The 23,406-nt window shown below is 41.1% G+C and overlaps 1 protein-coding gene across 2 annotated transcripts in view; it reads right to left on the bottom strand.

The window, feature by feature from the left end:
* Nucleotides 1–18,813, bottom strand: part of LOC129182587 (zeta-sarcoglycan) — a 372,011-nt gene extending 353,198 nt beyond the window's left edge. For both annotated transcript variants that reach the window (XM_054778927.1, XM_054778926.1), the window contains exon 1: nucleotides 18,190–18,813. Coding sequence is in view for 1 of the 2 variants with exons in the window: in XM_054778926.1 (XP_054634901.1) it covers nucleotides 18,190–18,228 (39 nt within the window). In the remaining variant the exon portion in view is untranslated. The remainder of the gene's footprint in view (nucleotides 1–18,189) is intronic.
* Nucleotides 18,814–23,406: the final 4,593 nt, after the last annotated feature.

Genomic DNA, 23,406 nt, shown 5'->3' with positions numbered 1-23,406 from the left:
TGAGAGGTTGGAGAAATTGTAACTGGCTCGAAGTGAACGGTCCTAATTTCCATGCATTAGATCGCAAGCTTGCCACATTTTAGGTATGCAGCTGAGTTCTTACGGATTGTGTGCAAGCTTTACTGCAAGAGACTGTTGCTTCCTACTGGGACACAATCAAATATAACAATAGGGATCTTGATTTAAAAACACCTGTGGTTTCTATATTCACCTTAGTTTTTTGAGGAACAGCAAGAATGGTGGAAAAGACCAATGACTACAAAGAGTGGTAAAAAGCCTCCAGTGCAAGGCGAAACTTTGGCGTCATTCACGCCAACACTGACACAGACAAATGAAGCCACAGCAGGTATGTCAAGATCAAGAGACAATCCCCATGAAAAAGACATCGCATCATGCGTACCGTATCACAACAAGTCTCTTTCATGTATAAAAGAAAAGGGAATACTTTATTTTCCCGCAGTGCATTTTCAATTTGGGGCATGAAAGTTGCAAGGGCTGCCTGACGTCTGTTGTGGCATTGAGGAGGAAAAAGTGCATGGAAGAAAGAGAAGTAAGGACTTCATTGACTTCCAGCTGGAGGTGAACGCTCCCAAACATCACCTTGTTCTTGCAGTGAACATCTGCACTGATACAGTGCCTTGCAAATGTATTCAGCCCATCCTTGGGTAGTTCAGCCTTATGTTGGTTTTATAAATGAAATCATGGTCAATGTGATTTGGCTTTTTTGACACGAATGTAGTGATTGATTGCATGCCAAAGTGAAAACAGAATATTCATGGGAGGATGAACACCTTTGCAAGGCGCTGTATACAAGACCTGAAAAAAAAATATAGATTCTAGTAAGAGTCGGGAAGTCATTCTACTAGAATGACATTGAAATGCTTTCATTTTACAGTATTTCTTTGTTTATTTGGGGGAGTTTAAAGGCACTGCGGTGAATTTTTCTTTCAGACACGAGAGCATTTGCTTCAACCCAAGATGAAAAACAAAATTTTACAAAAACACACTCAGCGACCACAACATTAGGTACACCTGGACAAGAGCTATACTGGAAATTCCACGTTTACAGCTGCCATGTACAGTCCAGTGGAATCTCGGTTCGTTCCGAAAACTGAAACGTATAAGACCGAGGGAATTTTTCTCATAGGAAATCATGTAAATCCATTCAATCCATTCCAGGCACCCAAAGATCCTAACAAACAATGCATTTCATAGAGAATAATTCGTCTTACATCAATGCAAAATAATTCTAAATGGGGCTAAGCAGGACAAATACAGTACAACCTTTAAAAGCTTTCCTCATTTTACTTGTTACAAAAGAATACCACAAACAAAAGTCTGGAACCGCAGGTTGCTGACCGCTGTGTCATGAGTGAGTGTGCTGCTCTGCTGCCACCTAACGGGTATTTCTGTTACATCACACTCAGCCATCAGAGGTGCAGCAGGCACACCTGTGTTCAATTAAGGCTGGACTATTTAGACCGTGCAGCAACTTCCCTTTGTTGCCAGAACGTCTTTTCCTGCACACCTGATTCCCTTGCCTACCTGTTTGTCCTGTACCTTTTCCCTAGTTCTGGCCGCACCTCGTTCCTACTGTGAGTAGTGGTTGCAATTCATGTTTTTTCCCGCCGTTGCAGTGGTTGTTTTGTACTGAGATGTTTTGTTACCTAGTTGTTCCTATCATCCTTTAGATGATAGTGATTTTTCTTTCTTCACCCTTTTTCTTCCTGCTAGTGTTTTTTGTTAGTATTTAGTTTTTCCTTTTTCCCGTGGCTAGACCCGGTGATTTTGTGTTGTGTACTTTTTCATGGACATTGTTATTTTGCTTGTTTTTGTTACTTTTAATAAATCTTTTTGTTACACGGAACTCCTGTTGTGCTATCTGCTATTGGGATCCATCACAAACACTCGCCACCTCGTGACGCCCTGGACTAATTTAAGAGCAATAGTGTACAAAAACCAAGGTTTGACTGTATTTAGTATAACATTGGTTTGTAATATTTTGCCCTTCTCATTCAGCATGCTTTCAGTGTAATGCAGTGCACAATACAGTTTCTGAATACAAAAAGAGCATTGCTATTTTTGTTAACACAAACATTTGGATGCAGCTCTTGTATTGTATCTATAACGACTGTGGACAGTGAGTACATTCTTAACAATATGACGGGTTAGCCTACCTTAAAATGTGCTGCATCATTATGGTGGGTCTGACTGTTCTGAGTTGGTCTGACTGTTCTGGGATGCTTATATTCATCCCATGCAAATTCTCTCCATTCACAATGCCAAATTACAGTCATAAAACATCATGTGTGTCGCCAACCATTGGTCATAAAGGGAAAAAACATCAGCCTATAAAGCATCCACTTTCAGTGTGAGGAGATGTGATGCCATATCAACCTATGTGGGCACTTACATCTCAGCCAGCAGCATGCTGTGTTCTCATTCACTGACTGCGGGCCGCGCATCCGCTCTCAGGTTTGCTAGCCACTCACCCAAGGACTCGTGCATGACCTGCTCCCATCAGTCACTGCTCCTTCGCCTTAGCCTCGATAGACAAAGTGCAGCCTCCGCTGCCTCTTTCAAAGAAAAGACCCCTGTTTTAAATGGTGAGTGCCCCCATCACTGCACCGTGTCTATTCAAGCCTATGTGCTTTCACTCTATGTGCCTTATAAATTCACTTTGATCGCAATGAAAAACGGCATTCATGAATTAGGTATGTGCTACAAATGTAATATTCAGGCTTGTTATTATCCAAAGGTACGAGCAGATTGCGTGGTGTTAATGGCTTAAATAGGCCTTCAACCTTCATACAAAATGTATTACGTAATAGTAATGTATAAACGTTTACTTCAGCTGTCAGATGAACTAAACTGTTGTCGGTTTTGCTTGGATATGGTCAGGAGCATTGTTTATATTAGAGTACGCTAAGGCTTCACTGATGCTGATGTAGCTGTATTTTAGTCAGCCCAATAGGACACTGTAATGTCAGAGAAGCTCATTTGAGGTACCCAAAAGCAGGACTGTTGCTCGGGAAATATATTAAAAAGACTGTGTGTTGTTTTTCCTTAGGACTTTTAATACTTGGCTTTTGTTGTGCAGTAGAACCTCTCAAATCTCAGAAAACAATCAGTTCTTGAACACCTGCCTTCTTTGTATAAAAACATAATCAATTCTAGGGTCCAACTGTTTCCATGATATGACCTTTTATTGACTGAAAAACAAAGCACCCGCTTTAATGGTGACTTCCTTTTTATCTTTGCCCTTCTGGAAAAACAACTCTACTTGTCATCTCCTACCTTCCACATGCTTTACAGTATGATTTGTATAGTATGTGTATATACACACATATATGTATATATATGTATATATATATATATATATATGGGTGTGACAAAAGTGTGACATAGCCAGCAAAAGTTAGTTATTTCCAAACCAATTTGCATATTAAAATAAAGTATCATTTGTTCTGTTTCAGGTTATGAAGAAAATATCACATTTTGGTATATTTTATGGCAACATTTACATGAAAATGCTCTGGCTTCGTGTGTGTCTGACTTCTCCTGCTGATTAGAGCTTGTTAAACAACTGACTGATGCTTTACTGCCACCAAGTGGTTGGAAGCTATATTTTAACTCACGGGTAACAGTCATGTCTCTGGTGTCTTCAATTGTTAACGTATGTGGTGCAAAACGGAACGTCTTCACAGCCTCCTAGGTGGTGCGCAACACCGGATCTGTGGTTAAAAAACCCTGATATAGAGGATCTTTGACCACCATTTTTGCAATGGACCCTTAAAAAGGTAGCGTGCTGGTGTCATATACGGTGTACAATCTTTGACTAGTGATTTTGCAGTAGATTCTTTAAAAACGTCAGTGCTCCTGTCGTATCGATGATCTTTGACTGGTGTTGTTACAGTGGAATACTAAAAACAATAGTAGCACTCACTCAATCGCAACAGATATTTGCGAAACGGGGATATTTTCACTCTACTGCTACTTTGTGAAGTAACAGTGTGATTTAAGATATGGCAGGGCTTTGTATAGACATTATACGCTAAATAAGAATAATAGTAAATGAAAATGTCTATTCAAATTTGGTTGAATAGCCCAGGTTTAGGTTGTTATCTGTTAATATTGGATCTTGCTGCACTTTGTTCCATTAGATCGAGAATACCTACCAGATTGTACATACAATTACTCAGCAATTCCAAACCTACTCTGCTTTGATAAAGATGTCTGCACGATGTGTGGCCATTTCTTTCTTTTGTCCAGATGCTCTTTCCATGTGAACAAAAAGGACAAATCTGCACCAAAAGTAGCGTGTGCTTCAACGACCCTTGGAGGAGTGAACTACAGTTTATGTGCGCTTCTGCTAACAAACAAATTGGTGACCGAGGTTAAAGCAAACGTTGCATATTACAATCAATTCCTATATAGTGTGCATTCTAATACCCAATAAGTGATCCCATTTCATCGTGTCCTGATTTGCACCAACGAAGAATAAAACAGTTAAGGTGGAAAATGGATTAGGAAGCACAGATGTAGGGTTTTGCAAAGAGATTTGGAGGTTAATAATGTGTTGGCTGATTACGGCTGCTATCCCCTCTTGCCTGCAAGATATCTGGGACGACAAGACAAAGCTTTGAGCGGTTCACACAAAAAAAGCCTGAGTACCAATTTGAGAGCAATGAGTGGTCTCCTAGCTGGAGCTAGCACTGGCAAACTCCGAGAGCTAGTGGAAAGTAGAACTCATGTTTAAATCCTGCTGTGTGAGCGTGTCAGATTGTCGTAGGTTGTTCATTACGTGCATACCACCTAAAGCAGGTTTAGGGATCCTATGGCTCGGGAGCCTGATGTGGCTCTTTTGGTGACTGCATCTTGCTCAGACATTTCTTGACATGATGAAATTGATGTTTTTTTGATGGCATTTTCAAGTAAAACATGACAGAAATGTGCAGAGTGTTAAAAATAACATTCAAAATATATAATCCATCCATTAATCCATCCATTTTCTACCGCAACACGGGTGGCCAGAGCCAATGTCAGCTGTCCTTCTGATATTTTCCGGGTTGGGACACCAAAACTCGATTATTATTGGATAATACGGTAGCCTGCCTGGGTCATTGAGAGGTCAAGTAGTAAACTCAAATGGTCAGCTAGCTAAATCTGCAGCGCAAACCCTTTTGACGAAGAAGATGGCAAAAAGAAAGTGTTTTATTATTATTATTTTAGTACTATATTACTATATTCTTACATAGTATTATTATTATTATTATTATTGTTTAGCTTCAGTTTAACAATAAATGAAGAGACTTATTATATTCTAAAATTGTTGGTCGTGCTTAAAAATGTGCACATTTAGTTGTAATCAATCAGTGTTAAAAAAATATGAGATGGCTCTCAGGGAAAGACATTTATGGCTCTTTTAGCCAAAAAGGTTCTTGACCCCTGACCTAAAGGAACACATTTTGCTGTAACTGTGGTGTAATTTAGCGTACCGTTTGAAGAAGGGAAGGGATTTTCAGCTTCTAGTTTGAATGTATGAAGATGCTGTTCCACCCTTAAAAACAGATGCGTTGCTGCCATTTAGCTCCTCTTGCTTCTCTCATTGACGCTCTGCAGCTCATTTGGCAGATGATGAGGTGTCCTCAAGTGCGCAAAAATCCCCTCAGACAAAAAGTGTTTCTGCACACATTGAGATACCTGTGTGTGTGTCTTTTTTTCCCCCCGCCGTGCATGTGCATGCATGTTTCATACACGTGTGGCCTGGCCTGGTCTGTTCAAGTGGCAGCCATCAGGAATCTGTTGCTGTCACAGCAGGAGGAAAGATAACTCACCTGTCAGGAGAGTCAACAGATACATGTAGACGTAACATGCTGCTGTTTACTTCATGTAAACACACTGGGCCATGCTGCTCACACACACGGTGCACCCTTGGCTGAAACACTGATGTTGAGTGCGCTATGGGCTTTTTCCACTGGGACCGCATACAGAAAAATGTTTGTTAAACACACGAAATCCATCCATCCATCCAACCATCCAACCAACCAACCATCCAACCAACCAACCAACCAACCAACCAACCAAGCCCAGACTTCCCTTTCTCCAACTCCTCCCGGCAGATCCCGAGGCATTCCCAGGCCAGTTGAGAGACATAGTCTCTCCAACGTGTCCTGGGTCTTCCCCGAGGCCTCCTCCCGGTTGGACCTGAACGGAGGCAAGCCACCTCATCTGGCTCCTCTCAATGCGGAGGAACAGCGGTTCTACTCCGAGCTTCTCCCGGATGACAGTGCTTCTCACCTTATCTCTAAGGGAGAGCCCAGCCACCCTACGGAGAAAACTCATTTCGGCCGCTTGTACCCGCGATCTTGTCCTTTCGGTCACTACCCAAAGCTCATAACCATAGATGAGGGGAGGAACGTAACCACTGGCTTAATCTAATTGTTTATACAAAACTTTGTCTATTAAAGGAAGGCACTTTCTAAAAAAAAACCCAAAACAACCAAAAAAACTTCACTTCCATTATAGGCCATCACATCAAGTAAGTAAACAACACATAATGGGAATGGCAAGCCACCATTGTCTTGGAAGGAAATTCCAAACACCATTTCTATCAAGAACAGCCTTCATTGCTGAAGAAAATGTTTTCCAGTTCGAATAAACTGCTACTCCATCCCAATTGTGGGCAGGGCTCCCCTTGTTTAGCTTCTATACATCAATCAGTGGTTAGTGGCTAGTGAGTTTTGTGATTTGATGCTTGACCGAAAGAGCTCATTAAATAATGCTGAATTAAATAACAATTGTATTGACACGCTAATAGCCTGCTGTGGCCTGGCTGTGCCTATTATCAACAAGACTAAATTGCTCATGGTAAACACAAAGAAATGAACAAAAAATACAATAAAACAGCCAAAGTAACTATGAGAACATTGAATTGTGAAATCTACACCCAGCTAGAGTTAATTGTTTAATATTGTTTTCCACTCTCTTCTACATAACACAGTAATCCCTCATTTATTGCAGTTGGCTTGTGTTAGTGTGTTATAAAAGTGTTTCATCGGGGAGCTGTGTTCGGGGTGGACAGGAAGTGACTTTGGGGGTTCAGAGTTGAGTTTTAGCTTGTCGTGGGTTATGGCCGCAGCAGTAGCCTTCATTGTTAATAGGGATTTTTATTAAGGATTATTGTGCCTGTGAGGTAATTCAGACTTGTCAATAAAAGGCTGTTGTTCTGGCGATCAAGTCTGCTCCTGGAATGTGTCTCACCAAACATTACAATAACTATACTGACACCTAGTGACCATTTCATCAACATCTTTGAATACACCTTTTGAATGCTTTATATTTGTATTTGAGTTCATTTAGTCATTTTTATACTTGAAAATGCTCAATTTAGGCCAAAAACATATAACATTTACTTGAATATGCATATATTTTTTACAAATAATTGGCCATATTCAACCACAAAACAGCATGATTTATGAATTAATATATTTTTGAAAAACCAACAGGGTGAAGCTGTAAAATTCCAAGCGCGCTGTGGCGAGGGACGATTGCATTATACCTTTTAAACTGGATTTTTTGAGAAGGTGGAGGAAGAATATCTACTGTTTCAATGTGATGTCCTCCATCAGGCTGTATGATGGCTGCCTTGCTGCATTTGAATGACAAATTAAATGTTGCCAGGGGAATAATTGTCTACAGGTAATAAAGGACACCACCTGTTGAAGATGGGAATTGAGGAGGAAGGCTGGGGAAATGGTGCTTCAACTGCTTTTATTCTCTTCTCTGTGGACAGAAGTAATGGGACACCTCGCAGGGAGTAAACATTTCAGATTTTGTCCCATCGCTTCAGCTTTGACGGGAATACTTTCCAGGACATACTGGAGTATGGCTGTAGGGGCTAGTGTCCTTTCATCCATTACAGCATTTGTGGGGTCAGAGGTCATTGATGTCGCACCTGAGATGAGGGCACACAATCCCAATCTCGATTCTAGTTCGAAAGCAAAAGGGCCCGGAACACACGTATTGTATGAAGAACATTGTCTTGTCTTCTAATAACAGATTGATTACCTTGTCATTGCATCATAATGCTTAATGATGTCTAATATTGCATGCAGATGATGGGGAATAGCTAATTATTATGAGTATTGCTGAGCAGTCTATCACTATTGTGGTACAGGGGAATCTATATGCGTAATGGCTCGTATGCTCGCATAGACCATTTTTTCTCTGGAGGATGCAAAATCCTGCAGATGAGATGTGAGAACGATTATTTTCTATGTCGATTAATCTGAACCTTGTTGTTTTGATTAATCCAGTAATCAGTTAGGACCAAATGAGTAACAAATGTAACCATGGGCAGCAACATATCAGAAAAGAATGAAGAAAAAAAAATGTCCATCACTGTTTTCCAAAGTCAAAGCTGATGTGTGCGAAAAATATTCACATTTGAGAATCAATCAGAGATAGAATCAGAGAATATTTAATTTTTTTTTGTCCAAAATTGGATAATCGATGAATATTCCATGAATTGTTGCAGCTATAAATCTTTTTAGTATACCTTAAACGCAAGAACTTAATCTACAGCTGTTATAGACGAAAGATCTAATACACAGTCTGCAGTCAAGCTTTTTATATAAGCTATGCACACAGCGTTGAAACTTTAATGATTGAAGCTGAAATGATTTATGCAGCGTGTGAATGCACTGCCATTATATCAAAGGCAGTGACACATACAGTATCAGGACTTAATCACTCTGATATGACTGAGAGCTACTTTGCCACATTCATCAATGAAATCATCTGGAGCAGGTCCAAAGTGTAGCGCAACAGGTTTGTAAAATTATGACAATTGTTGATCAAGAGCTGCCCACTAGTGATAAAAGACATGAGTGTGAGCAACAGTGGCGTTATGTCATCATCGGCGGGAGTTTTCTCCCGAGGTGAGTTGAGGTCTTGAAGAGAAGAAGAGAAGACAGTTTGTGAGGGATTGCCCGTTCACATTCAAATTCAGCAATTTTCACTTCAGAAAATGTAAAAAAAAATATTAGAAGCATACAGAAAATATTTTTTATCAGATCAAATATCTTGTTATCATTATTATTTTTATTTTTCATAATCCTTTTATTCTGCAATCTTTTGGGAACCAGTAGTGATGAGTAGATTAATCCCGTTTTACTGTGCAGTCTTACTTGATTGTCATTGAGCAGCTTTTCTTGGCATGCCCAATGTAAGATGTATCGTTCAGAAGTTATGGGAAGTTCAGCTCTTTTTCGAGAGACAACTCTTTTGCTCGGTTCTCTCAAAAAAAAAAAGCCAAAATGCTCCTCAGATTTTTTTATTGCTTAAGTTGATTTCTTACCAAAATACATCTAAAATAAATGTCTAATTTAAAAATTAAATTGTATTAAATGTTTAATGTTTATATGGCTTTATTTATGTGCTCAACATGGAACAGATTACAACAACAAAAAAGTTGTTATACAACACAAAAAAAGCCATCTCCATTAGACAAAAAGGTCCTGATTGTGTTTATTCTTTGTAAATTTACACTGAAACAACATCAACAAAACATCACACAGCCAAATGTAAATTAAAACATGCAAAGCTCAAAGAAAAAGCAGCAAGCGGTTTTTGTTTGTCTTTAATAAAAGACTGGCATTCAGAAATACAAAATATTTCCGCTTTTGTTTCCTGTTGCTAATTTTTGTCACCTTTCCAGCTGGCTTGTGTGTAACCCGTTCTCCCCACTACTGCGTATTCTCGACACACACGGCACAACACATTTTCACCAATCATGTGCAGCTTGCATCTGTCCAGTGACAACCATGTACAATAGTACCTCAAAATTGGGATTTTCGGTCATACAATTTGGAATTCCAGCAAGAAATCTGAAGAAAAACAAGCCTCACGGTCACACTGCAAGTTGGATGTCTGTGTCTTGTCATGTATGTGGATTGGATTACCGGAATTTAATCCATCACCAATTTAATTAGCCTCCCCATTGCATACATGACAGATGTCGCACTGACTCCTTTGGAGGGTATTTTTTAATGTTAATATAGGATGCTCATTAAGAGGTTAACACGAAACAGAGGACAATAATTCACTTTCGTTTAAAAAAATAGTTGTTTTCAAATACTTTTTAAAAAATTATTATGAACTGCTCTATATGAAGTACATGCACCCAATCCTTCTCCAGGAAAAGCTCTGAAACTTTGTTGTAAAAGTCTGATGAGTCTGATTTCTGGTGAGCTTGGATATGCAATCTTCCATCTTGGCTGTCAAATTCATTCATTTATTCACTCAGTCGATCATAAAAATATCTTATCGTAGTACAGCATTTGACAGCTGGTGCTGCGCTGCTGCTGTAAACAAAAATAAAATAAAAATAAACGCTGTCTTTTCCTGTCTGTGGAAGGATGGAAGTGACAAGCACCTTGCAGCTCTCGCACGCCCCCACCCCTTCAGGATTAAGCGAGTACTGAAAGTGCCTCCCGTATAGCATTTCTATTTCTTTTATTGTCCGATAAGCAAAAATAATGATGTGGCATTTGCATTAAAGACATTACATAGGCTGTAGAAAGTTATGGTGTATCATAAATGTTTCTGCAACATCTCACATCACAACACAGCACACTCAGTGCACTCAGACGGTAGGCTGGGCTTGCAAACTAAGCCGAGAGTAGAGACCCGCAGCAGCCTCCTCATAGTTTTCTGCCCTGTATTTGATCAGGAAATGTGCAAATTCAGCAATTTTTACTGACGAAAATGTTAAAAACGATTGGAATCATGCAGAAAATAAAATTATAATACAATTCAGTGGCAAATATTAATATTTTATGGGTTTTGGTTTTTTTTTTTCATCATGACAGTGAGGGTCTACCTCCCTTGACCGTACATCACTGCTAAAAGTAATCTACCTGTATGACGACAACCATGATTACACACAAGCCCCTAATGTGCTTTTGCTACTTTGTAAAACCATGTGTGCAAGGTTATTTGTTTCAAACCCCATTCCCCCACTACCTTTTTGTAGCATTAGGTGTTGTCCTGCTGGACTAGATGTGTGATTCTATGTGTTGTGTAATTATTATAGCTCAAGTGTGATGTGGACCCTGGACTCCCCCAGGGGCTGACTTCCACGTCATCATGTTTGCTTTCAGATAGAAAGCACCTCTAGCAGCCTATTCTACCTTACATTCCCACAGAGTCACACTTAGGCCTCTACTTTAAAGGCTTATATTTGGATCTATATCTGGACCACGCTTGTGTTGGTATTTTAAAGTCGTTCTTGTTCGAATTTAGTCGGCTGATATAACAAAAAGCTCTATCAGCATTTTCATATTAGTACTATTTCTTGTAATCTTTCATTTTTTTTGTGCTGATTTCTTTTGTAATTTCTTATCCTATTAAATTCCTATGATAACAGGATGTGCAATGTATTACCACGCAGGCCTGTATTGTCTAAGAAACTTTGGAACATTACAGCAAGTATTTCTTTAAAAAGTAATTACATTTGCACTTATCAGCCCAGAACTCATTACCCTTTATGTTGACCTTCAAAATATATTGGTTATGATGGTAATAGGTGGCATGTAGGTTAGTGGCCTTAACAAGCTTTTCTTTGAGTATAAGTCTGCATTTGCTTTACTGCAAGAGTCAAAGCACTCACCTGGTAGTAATTATTATAATACCTTTTTCTGACCTTTCATTGTTTTCAGTGGAAGTTTGAATCATGATATATATTTCATGTTAAAATGTTAAAATGTATTGGATGAAAGTAACCCATTGCTTATTTAAACACCCAACAGGATGTGCCAATCAGGTTTTTTTGCCCCGAGTCCGAGTCATTTGATTTTGAGTATCAGCTGATACCGAGTCCCGACCCGATACTTCTCAAATACATAAAAAAATAAAGAAGAGCGAAGAAACACATCCAGGATGTCCCTTATTTTTTATTTTATTCACCTTATTATAACATTGAACACTTTAACGGAGCATTGTGGGGTAGCTTGAACAGTTTAGTCGTGTTAAATGCAGCCTGAAATCCCAAGTTTGCATATTTCACACTTTGCAATTGCATCATCCACTTTAAAATACCTCCACAGCGCAGACATAGCGCACGCCCAGCTTCAAGCTGCTTCCGTGTTCTGCTTCGCTTGTCGGCCTTCAACCAATAGTGTCACTGCATCAAAGTGATGCCATGCCGTACACGTTGCTGTTTCTGTGTGGGATGGAGTGAAGAGGTTTCACTATGTAGCACCGCATGACTATAGATCTGATCAAAAGTAATCAGAATACATATTCATATATATCCCAGTCCTGATCGGGAGATAACGTCCCATTCCGATCGAGTCTGAAACCACGTGATCATATCGGGACATCCCTTGTGATTAGTCTCTACAAGCAAAGTTGATAAATCATGGAAGGAGGAACGGAACGGAACTTGTTCATAACCTGAGGACCACCTGTATTGCAAAGAGTTAAAGAATAGTTGTTGGTGTTAGGGGATGGCTTGGGACTAAGTGTGGTCAGGATGTTTACTTTGAATGTGAACTGTTATTTCTTTTAAACCCAATATTCTCCACAAAGCTATTTCCATGGCTGTTCTATAACTATTCTATATTTATTTTGTGGGGCCTGATGTATGTTGCTGTAATTGTGTGTGTTGTGTAATTATTATACTGTAGCTACTGAGAGGGTTGGACCCTGGTTGTTCCCCTCGGGCCAAGTTCCACACCATCATGTTTGTTCTCAGCTTAGAAAGCACCTTTATTCTGCAGCCTAGTTTTTCCAGTGAAATCTGTTAAGAATGTACAAAATCATACATATTTTGAAGTGCATGTGTCATGCCATAAAGGGGCCAATTTAAACAAGAAACAACCAGCTGGTTGTGTTGGCTGTTCCAAAGTACCCTATATAGCAGTGGTCCCCAACCCCCGGGTGATTTGGTACCGGGCTGCACAGAAAGAAAAAATAATTTCATTTTTGTATGTTTTATTTTGAAAAGTGGCCTGATTCTCTCTGTTACACTCGTCTCACTTGACACATGTCCAATTGTGCGTGTGCTAACTTTATCTCATGCCGCACAGATAGACTACGACTGTATTTTTACCATTTTTCTTTCACCTTATATTTGGTGTCAAATGCTGATACTATGTGGGAATGCATGAAGGTAAGTTTTGATGACTTATTGAGCGCTAATGTGCACATTTGTCTCAAGTTAATTCATGCTAGCGCACTGCCTTGTACCACACACATCAAACAGCGATGTAATAATCTCTCTGGAAAAACTTGGCTGGAACTTGAACTGGTGGATGGTGGGTCGGCATTCATTTTGTGCTTTTAATTTGATGTTATTCATGTCTTAATTTTGCACAATACATAATAAACAAGATACCTGTAAATTAGATCGATATAATGTACAAACCCCCCCCGATCCGCGGGAGATTTGTGGGAACAAGCCGGTCCGTGGGTCAAAAAAGGTTGGGGACCCCTGCTATATACAGTAAGACACAGCATAAGGCTTCAAACACCCTCAAAGAACACTCTTTGCATCCTTGGTTAAATATGTTCTAGTATGGCAGTAATTTAACTTATTTACTGTATGTGCATGATAAAAGCTCTTTAAATATTAATCACGCAGAAAAAAGAAACGTGTGGATCCTTATCAATACAACGGCGAAGAAACTATTTTATGTTGAGCAGACAAAGCAGCATTGTTATTCATGTGATGGCAACCTCAGTACTATGCATGCAGCTTTGTCATTGTACTCGAGCAAAAAACAAATCATGCTCAACTTCAGTTTTTCCAGTTCTGGTGTTGCTTTATTTTAATGAAGTCGTTTTATTCGCCCCATTCTTCTGCAGCTCTTTTAGAAATGCCCTTGGAAGAAAACCACCAAACCTCTAATTGCTCCGTTTCCGATGCTCATTGCCCAGAAACACATGACTGAACTATCCTCGTACGGCTACCAAATGGGAGTGCAACCTTGGTGGATAAACAGCTACCTTCCAAGTGTTGTTTCTGGCTGTGCTTTAAAAGTTGAGATGTTTTCATAACCAATTTCATGACAACTAACCATCATGTGGACGTCGTGAAACTTTACCTCGCCATTCATAAATGGCTTGACTATCAGCCATAAATTAGATAAATACTATGTCATTTTCACAGCAATGGTGGACCACAGGTGCTCTTCCGTTTGTGTTTATAACAGAAGATTTGCAGTGATTATATCCATAATGTGTCCAAAGAAGTTCCCAATGTCACATTAAAAATTCACTCTCTTACTGGCGACTGGCCTTGCATGCATATTTTTAGTAGTTTTTGAAGGTCTATGTCACAAAGCTAAAAAAACGAATGTTTGCAATTTTAGACACTTTTATTGTTTAACAACATATAATGAGGTGCTCGTTTTGCTTTAGCACGAGAATACAGTATATCTCAATCTTCCTATTAAAGTGACGTCCGCATGAAGGTGCAAAATTAAACAATCATTTGCATTTCCAGGTCCAATCTGATCATCTTCAAGTTAAAATGCTGACTACCGTCATTGTAATGCATGTAATTCATGGTTCAGCTATTACTAACAATCAATAGCACTTAGACTGCTCCATTGATATTACAACCTGAAGTGATTTACAAGCAGAGCGAACTTAAATCGAATCACAAACCTTCATATTATATATATATTGGATCTAAAGTGGTATCGTCCCAACGTCCCCAATGTTGTCCTGGTTCATATCCTGAGATTGGATTTGGATAACACACACGCAAACACACAAAGGATATACCCTGCTTCAGAGGAGTGCTGTGTTGCAAAGTTTTAAAGGCCACTATGGCAGTAAGATTCATCATCCACCTTACAAGTGCATTCCCACTTATTTCAATGCTTTTCTGCGTAAACAACTTTGTAAATAATATGTTGATACGTTCCTGCAAATAGAACTCTGTAAGTAGCACTCAAAGATACGTAACGATGCCATTTGTATTTTCTTTTTTAACCTTTATGAGTGCTAACAGACTCATAATACCTGCACTGGTGCCTTGCGTCCGCTTTGTATGTTCAAGTGTTTGTTGATAGCGCTTAGTCATTTTATTGCCCACATTGAATGGTAGTCATTTATGTTAGGTGTTAATTGCCTCAATTATGCTATAAACTTTCAGCACCATCAAGTCTACCAACTTTCTGCATTAACATCGCATTAGTTGTTGGAGTGTGCATTGATACTGTACCTACTCGCTTTTCCACTGGCAAAGCAGGTACTACCAGGTACTATTTCCAGTATCTGACCAACTAGGGTTACAACCTGGTGAAGTACACCCCTGCTGGTGTCTCAAAGGTCATTTTCACATTAACACCCCCAAACAGAGATTAACAGTAGGCAAGGACCATCAATATAAGGCACAAAAACATCAATACTCTCCATACTTATAAGTCAAGTTGACTGACAAACAGTTAAGGTCATTTTTTAATCAGAATGTCTCCGCAACCAGCGTACGGAATCAGAGTCAATTTCAAGCTGTGCATCAGCACTGTATACAGGACCACTTCTCAGAAATGTGGCCACATAAAAAGCTGCTTGAAATGTCAAACCCCGGGAGAATGCCATCAATTTTCTGATTTATCTAATCACTGGTTGCCCGTAACAGCGAGCGGCATCAAGAAATTGAATATTTCCACACTCAACAGACGCTGTCGTCACTGTCTCACGTAAAAACGTCTTGTTGGAAACATTAGACCAACAGCTCCAATCATGTGTGGCACTGGTTGGCGTAAATGGCAATAATCTGCCAGCAGATGTTGGTGATCTTATTATGTAACTCAAACTTGAAAGCTCATTTGTGTGACTGCAGCTACATTGAAGGGGTCAAACACCAGAAAACAGGGATTTAATGTACGAGTACATATGCCAATTATGATATCCAGTATATTAGATGTCTACAGTTGCACAAAAATATATACTGCCACTGAATTAGGTACACCTGCACAGCCAAACCATTAGACGCATTTTGAGAATGATACTGTGCACTTGTACACCCCTCCTATTTATGACCACAATAATACACATATTGCTAAATGAATACCCCTCTGACAGTCATAGTTTTGCTCATACATTTTTAAGGGGTCGCCACAGCGAGTCAATCACGTGAATGGCTTTGGCTTAGTTTTCATGCCCTAAGGAACATTGCACATAATACACGCCTGGACAAAAGCAAGGTCACCACTTGAGATTTCACTAAGCAAATATGTAAGCACCCCCCAACCCCCCTTTGGATAATTACTATGTGGACGATTCTGTTTCGGCTGGCAACAGGTATTTAACGCTAACTGATGCATTGAGTTAAACAACCATGTCAAAAGACACATCCTGTGGTTGTGAAAAAGATGTCAATCTGTTTCAAAAGTGTCAAATTATTATGCAATTATTATACATATGGGGGGGCATGTGTGGTGTTGGGGGGGGCTTGAGAGGCATGTACTGTAATCCCTCATTTAAATTACGATTAAGTGGTTCCAGACCCTACCTTGATAAGTGAATTGGGATTCCTTATATATAAGTCAAATATTTTTTAAAACCTGTTTACAATCTTCTAAATACAGTTTTTTAACATTAATAGAGCCTTGTAGACATGAAATAACACCCCTACAGTCACCTTTATGCTCGTAACACCCAATATAGTTGACATGATCAGAGTAAATGAGCCATTTAAGACGTAAATAAGACTCATGCTCGTCTGTGTTACTATAAACTATTGGCCAGTGTAGAACACTACATTCCATTGTCTTTGAATGCGTCTATTGAACACCTTATATCTGTATTTTACTTTATTTGGCCATTTTTAGGCTTAAAAATGCTTAATTTGGGCAAAAGCATTCATAAATTAATCTTATACATATTTTTAGACTAATAAGAGGCCGTATTCAACCATAACACAGCAGGACATACAATATTAATATATTTTTGAAAACTGTGACAGAATGAAACCATGAAATTAGAAGCACTAGTGGTGAGGGATGACTATTCATAACATTTCTTCAAGTTTGGCAGGTCTATTAGTGTCTTTATTGATGCTTGAACAATGCTGTTGCCAGCAACGTTGCCAGCGACCCATACAGCGGTTTGTCGAAACAGAAAAATAAATATCAGGTTCTTAATTGTATTTCAAATTTGGCTCCGGGGAGGGGACATGACAGAAAATAATGGAGAACCACTGTTCTTTGGAGATCGCTGTAATGAATGCCATCAGGTAACTCTGGAGAGAAGTAAATGTTGCGACATTACAGAAGCTTGTGGAAACGATGCCACAGCGAATACATGCCGTATTCACGGCTGAAGGTGGTCCAACTAAATATTGACAGTGTGTGACCTTTTTTTGACCAGGCATTGTATGATCCCACTTTGCAACAATGTAACATGCCCAAGAAGTAATAGGAATAAGCCAATCGTATTTAACCCCATGCCTTCTCCATATCTCAGCCATTATTGATTGAGTTTGTCAATCAAACTGAACATTATTATCTTTTTACAGGCAGAATTTTGTGTTGGATTCAATGACATTGTGAGTGTTGTGTCCTGATGTTTACACACTACCTTACCATACTGAAACTGAGGCACCAACAACATCACATCCACTCCAGTTGCCATTAATATCTTTCAAGTGGGTGTTGTGCACTGCACTTGAAAATGATCACGATAGACTAGTGGGAAAATAGAGAGGGCGCAAATAAATGCCGTAGCTCCCTTTTCCTCTCTTTATCCACTCTCTTCCAAATTCTTGCACATACCTTATGAGAATCCGCCCCGTCGGGCAATTCCGTCCCATTATTCAAGCATCCCACCGACGCACACACAGCAGCTCTGTGCAAGGCAAGCATTATTGAAATTCACCCCACGCACCGAATTGTCATACCACGACCATCACTACCACCCTCATATCTATAATGCCTTAAAGAGTGCGATACGCGTGTTTGCTTAAGAAAGCCGCACCAGGACACATATGTTTGAGATGGCACTGAAACAATCTGGAAGTGGTAACACATGAATCTAATGCTGCTCGTCCCCACTAACAGGTACAAGTCAATCCCAAACATTGATCACCCATCCACCCAGTAACCAAAGCGCGGTGCATCCTATAACTCTGTACCCGGAGGCGAGCGCATGCCACCCGGCTGAGCGTCTTACCTTCAGCGCTTCTATATCCAAAGATGCTGAGCGTTCCATGAGGAGGGTGAAGCGGGCTAGTACTACTCTGGTACCAGCAAAGAAGTCCCAGGCGATGACAACAATAAAAGCGTAATGGATATAAATACAATCTGGGCTGGGGGGAAAAGTTATAGGGCTCTCTCGAGTCTGAAACTCTGCTGCAACATCTCCTGGATCATCATCATCGTCGTGCTGGTCCAGCAGCCTCCCCAGTGCGTGAGGATGCAAGCCGGGGCTGACTCGCGCACTTCTCGCCCCTCTTGATATCAGTTACATCTGAATAAAAATCCCCAAAGAAGCCTCCAGTGACCCTCTCCGGTTGGGTCCGGTCCGGTCCGGTGATGAATGGCGTTAGATCCGAGATGTCTGCTGTGCTCGTGTTTGTGTCCGTGAAGCAGCGTTGACTATGAACGAAGAAAAAAAAGAGTCCGGAACTAGATGATGTTGAGTCTTCAGCGACCATGCGGCAAACCGCCAGAGATAGCAGCTCTCCCTGAAAGAAGAGGAAAGAGAACAGAAGGTGAGAAAGAGAGAGAGGGGGGGAGACAGGAGGAGGGAATGATGAGAGGATGCGAGGAGAGCTGCAAGAGTTGGGAGACAAGAGTGGAGATGGACAGGCTGGCTTTTGCTGTGCATTATTATTGCAACGACTGACTCTTGTGTGCGTGTGTGTGCGCGTGTATGCGTGTACAAATGAGAACTAATTTAGCTGTGAAAACATCTGGGTGGCCATAAGTCACGTTTGAGAGATGAATCATGAGATAAAGAGACGATTATGATGCAACCCCAGGAGTCAAAAGATCACTTACAACAGGGATAAAGAAGAAAAAAAAAAACACAAAAAACACATTTTCTACTGTTTCTAGGGCGAGGGTACGCACTGGACTGGTCACCAGGCAATAACAGGAGAGATACTGTATTTACAAACATCCATTCATATTCACATTCACACTTATGGACTATTTAGAGCAGGGCTGTTCGAACTATTTTTGACTGAGGGCCACATACAAAAGAATGAGGGTGCAGGGGCCACGCTCAAACCAGTGCAATTTGCAGAAAACATAGAAATCTTTTTAAAACGTCTTTAAAACAAAATTTATTTGGCAAACAACAAATTGGAATAACTAGTCATTTTTCACAACCTAACCAAAAAAACATAATATATTAACAGCATATTAACATGCGTTGTCTTTCCAGGATTTAAGTAAATAACTAGAATTTGACATCTTAAAACAGCAAATAGTAAACTTAACAAATATTTTTTTGTAAAACAGCAAATTTGAAAATTCATGGATAATTGGATGGTGTTTCTAATACATTTGTAAAGAACTGTAGGTCAACATACGCATGCTATTCTATGCTACGCTAAGTTTTCTATGCTACACTTTTTTTTTACTTGGTAATGTTGTGATGTGGGCTTAAAGTATTTTTCTTAGACTATAACATGGTCCACAAATGGCCCACAGGCCTCACTGGACACCCGTGATTTAGCGTCTCCAATTAACCTAACATGCATGTTTTTGACTGTGAGAAGAAACCAGAGTATCAGAAGTAATTCCACATAAGCACAGCAAAATCATCACAGTCTTGCCAAGATTCTAAACCACAACCTCCTGGTGGTGACGCAGATAGGCAGAAAAGTATTGTTGAAAAGTAAAATTAATATCTCTAATTGCCTTGAGGTTGACATTTTAATGAGTGCCTTAAACATGGTTAACAGTTTCACAGGGCATATAAGCAATTATGCTTCATTAAACCTACTATACAAATGTGTCCTTATCATGTAGTGATAGGCTTAAACTGATGTCATTGTGTTAAATGCATCAAGTAGTACAGTTAAGAGTGGTTAAGTTATACAGTATTTCTCCTTGTATTATCTTCCTTGTGCATAGTAAAAAAATGTCGCCGCCAATAGACCACCAGAGCATCGACTGTATATGATTATTTGTCACACTGTTGGAGAGATGAGAGAAAGAGAGAAAACCAGGGGGGCCACAATCCAATTTTAGTTTATATAATATTGTTTTCGATAGCTCATAAATAACAAATGTAGCTCAGAAACTTAATGAGTTCACCTTACAAACAATAGAAATAGAAATACATATTTTGTCATGCAGCATGTTATTTTTTTTTATTTTCATTACACTCTCTAACTAGAGGAGCAGTCAAGTCAGAATAGACCTTTGCCAAAATTGAACTAAAGTGAAAAAAATGTGAAGTGTCTTATGTAAATTTATGTTATGGTGTTGTGTTTCCACAATTGTGCTCTGACCAGAATGTGGCAGTAGATGCAGTAGACGTCTTTTAAATGTGCCACACACAATCGCAAGAGATCCCTGTACTGCTGAAGGCTCTGTCCCACTGCACCATTTACCAATTCTGTCTGAAACATGTTTTTTGGACTCTTTTAAATTCGATTTTCAGCTGGTTTACACGTATTTGGGCATTGACCGATGGCGCTAGCCGTTCCAAACTTTGGATGCGTTCTAAATTTCCGTTTACTGGTTCTTACCTTGTTACTCTGGTGTTTTTTTACCGTTTTGACCATGACTCGGGCAGAGTCTTATTTGTTTCTGCCATACAGTCAGATGCAAGTATCGATGGTGTAGATATCTACGTCCACCTCCTTTGAATGAAGAAAGTTGGCAATTTGTTCCTCCATTGAGTAGTATTCAGGTCACGGCACTTACAGTATAGACTCTGGGGCGGATGATAGCTTCTTGGAATCAGGATTTGTTGAGAAGCACAACATTGCTAGTATTCAGCTACATACGCCTAATGAACTTCACTCGTTAGATGGGCGCCTCTTGGCGGGAGTTACGCACCAGACTGAGATGTTGTCAGTCAAGGCTTGCATTCACTAAGGTGCCGTTTATGTGGACCCCAGAGGCGGAAACAGCCTTCACTAAGCTTAAGTCATGTTTTACCTCCTTAAAAAAACATCCTGACCCAGCTTTGCAATTTGTTGTAGAGGTCGACGCATCGGATACAGGAGTGGGGGCGGTCCTGTCTTAGCGCTCACCAGTCGACCGGAGGCTCCACCCATGTGCATTCTCCTCACGTCATCTCACCAACGCAGAGGGGAACTCCGATGTGGGGAATAGGGAATTGCTGGCCATCATTCTGGCACTGCAGGAATGGAGGCACTGGCCCTTCCTTTCGTAGTGATGACTGATCACAAGAAACTTGCCTACATCAGGATGGCTCAGAGACTTAATTCCCGACAAACACACTGGTCCTTGTTTCTCACACACTTTAATTTCTCCATCACATACAGACCCGGCTCCCGCAATTTCAAGCCAGATGCCTTGTCCAGGATCTTCGGCCCAGTGGATTGGCGGAGACACCGGAAACAATTGTACTTGTAACCACTGTGCTGGAGGCTCTCCAGTGGGAGGTGGAGAGAAGGGTGTTGGACGCAGCAGGAGGCTTGGAGCAGGCAGTGGGGTGCCCGCCGGGCAAGCTGTTTGTGCCCGCTGAGTTAAGGTCGGAGGTGCTGCAATTGGGTCATCCCTCAAAGATGACCTATCATCCTGGGATTAGGCACACGCTATTCGCTGTGACTCACAGGTTCTGGTGGCCAGCCACGGGCACGGATGTCAAGGAGTTCGTCTCTGCCTGCTCTGTCTGCGCCAGGAGTAAAGCGTTGCATCATCCACCTGCAGGACTTCTCCAGCCGTTGCCTGTCTCCTCCCGTCCTTGGTCACACATAGCTCTGGACTTCATCACGGGACTGCCCTCCATTTAATGGGAACACTGTGATTGTGGATCGATTCACAAAAATGGCCCATTACGTTGCCTTGCCGAAAATGCCGTCATCACTGGAGACAGCACGACTTTTAGTGAGGCATGTATTCAGACTACATGGCATACTGGTGGATGTGATGTCCGACAGAGGGCCCCAGTTTGTGTCACAGGTCTGGAAGAACTTCTGCAAGGTACAGAGAGCGTCAGCGAACCTTTCCTCAGGCTACCATCCACAGACCAACGGTCAGACAGAGTGGGCCAACCAGGACTTGGAGGCTGCACTCCAGTGCGTCTGTCACTGGCACCCTTCTGCATGGGCATTCCACCTCCCCTGGGTGGAATAAGCCCATAACTCCCTGGAGTAAAGGTATGTCACCCTTTAAAACTGCCTATGGCTATCAACCCCTGCTATTCCCGTCCCAGGAAGAGGAGGTCTCGGTGTCAGCGGTCCAGGCTCACCTTCGGCGAGTACGACGAGTGTGGAAAGAGAGAAGGGCCGCACTCACTGGAACTGCGGCATGTAACAGGCAAGTGGCAGGCTGCCACAGGATCCCGGGGCCTGAATACAAGGCCGGTCAGGAGGTGTGGCTATCCTTCCGGGACTTACCTATGGCGGGTACCGGCAGGAAGCTGGCACCAAGGTTCGTGGGTCCGTACGCCGTCAACTCCGTCATCAGCCCGTCGTCTGTCAAGCTTAAACTTCCTCCCTTGGTCAAGGTACACCCAGTATTCCATGTTTCCTGTATCAAGCCAGTATCTTCAAGCCCGTTGTGCCCGCCCGCCGAGCCTCTTTCTCCGCCGTGTTAATCGATGCCAGAAGATGGGGTAGAGAGGTACAGTATCTGGTTGACCGGGAGGGATATGGACCTGAGGAGCGCTCCTCGTTGCTCCGCTCCTGTACCCTCAACCCAACTCTCATCAGCGACTTCCACTCACTCCACCCTGATAAGTCAGGTAGGCCACCAGGGGGTGCCTTATGAGAGGGTGGAATACTGTTATGTTCTGTGTTGCCGCCCGTCTGCCATGTCGTTGCAGGACACCGCTGTCCTGCAGAAGGCGGAGTTCCCTGTTCACACCTGTGCCTAATCATTCACTTGGCCTTCTTAAGTGCGGCAGGACTCAATCTTTGCATGATTGTCCCTCATGCTTCTCACACTCTCCGCTCAGCTCGGCTCGTGTTGCATCCTCCCTGTACCTCCTCCTGACTAGCCTTATAAGCACCTGCCCGCTTAACTTACTCAGAGGCAATTTTCTTTTTGTTAAAGTTACGTTTTTCCTGCTTGGGTTTTTTCAACAGTGTTATTCACCTCATCCTGCCTGCTAGTAGGGATTTTTGGTTGATATTTTTGTGTGGCGTTGCCCTCTTTTGGTTTGGACATTTTTCTCCTTATTTTTACTTTACCTCTGTGAGGACACCCTTTGTTCAATAAATACTTATTATACGGATCC

Source organism: Dunckerocampus dactyliophorus, chromosome 6 (assembly GCF_027744805.1).
Source record: "Dunckerocampus dactyliophorus isolate RoL2022-P2 chromosome 6, RoL_Ddac_1.1, whole genome shotgun sequence".
NCBI classification, from domain to species: domain Eukaryota; kingdom Metazoa; phylum Chordata; class Actinopteri; order Syngnathiformes; family Syngnathidae; genus Dunckerocampus; species Dunckerocampus dactyliophorus.
Note: the sequence above shows the minus strand (reverse complement) of the source record. Positions and strands in the feature narration are given on the sequence as shown.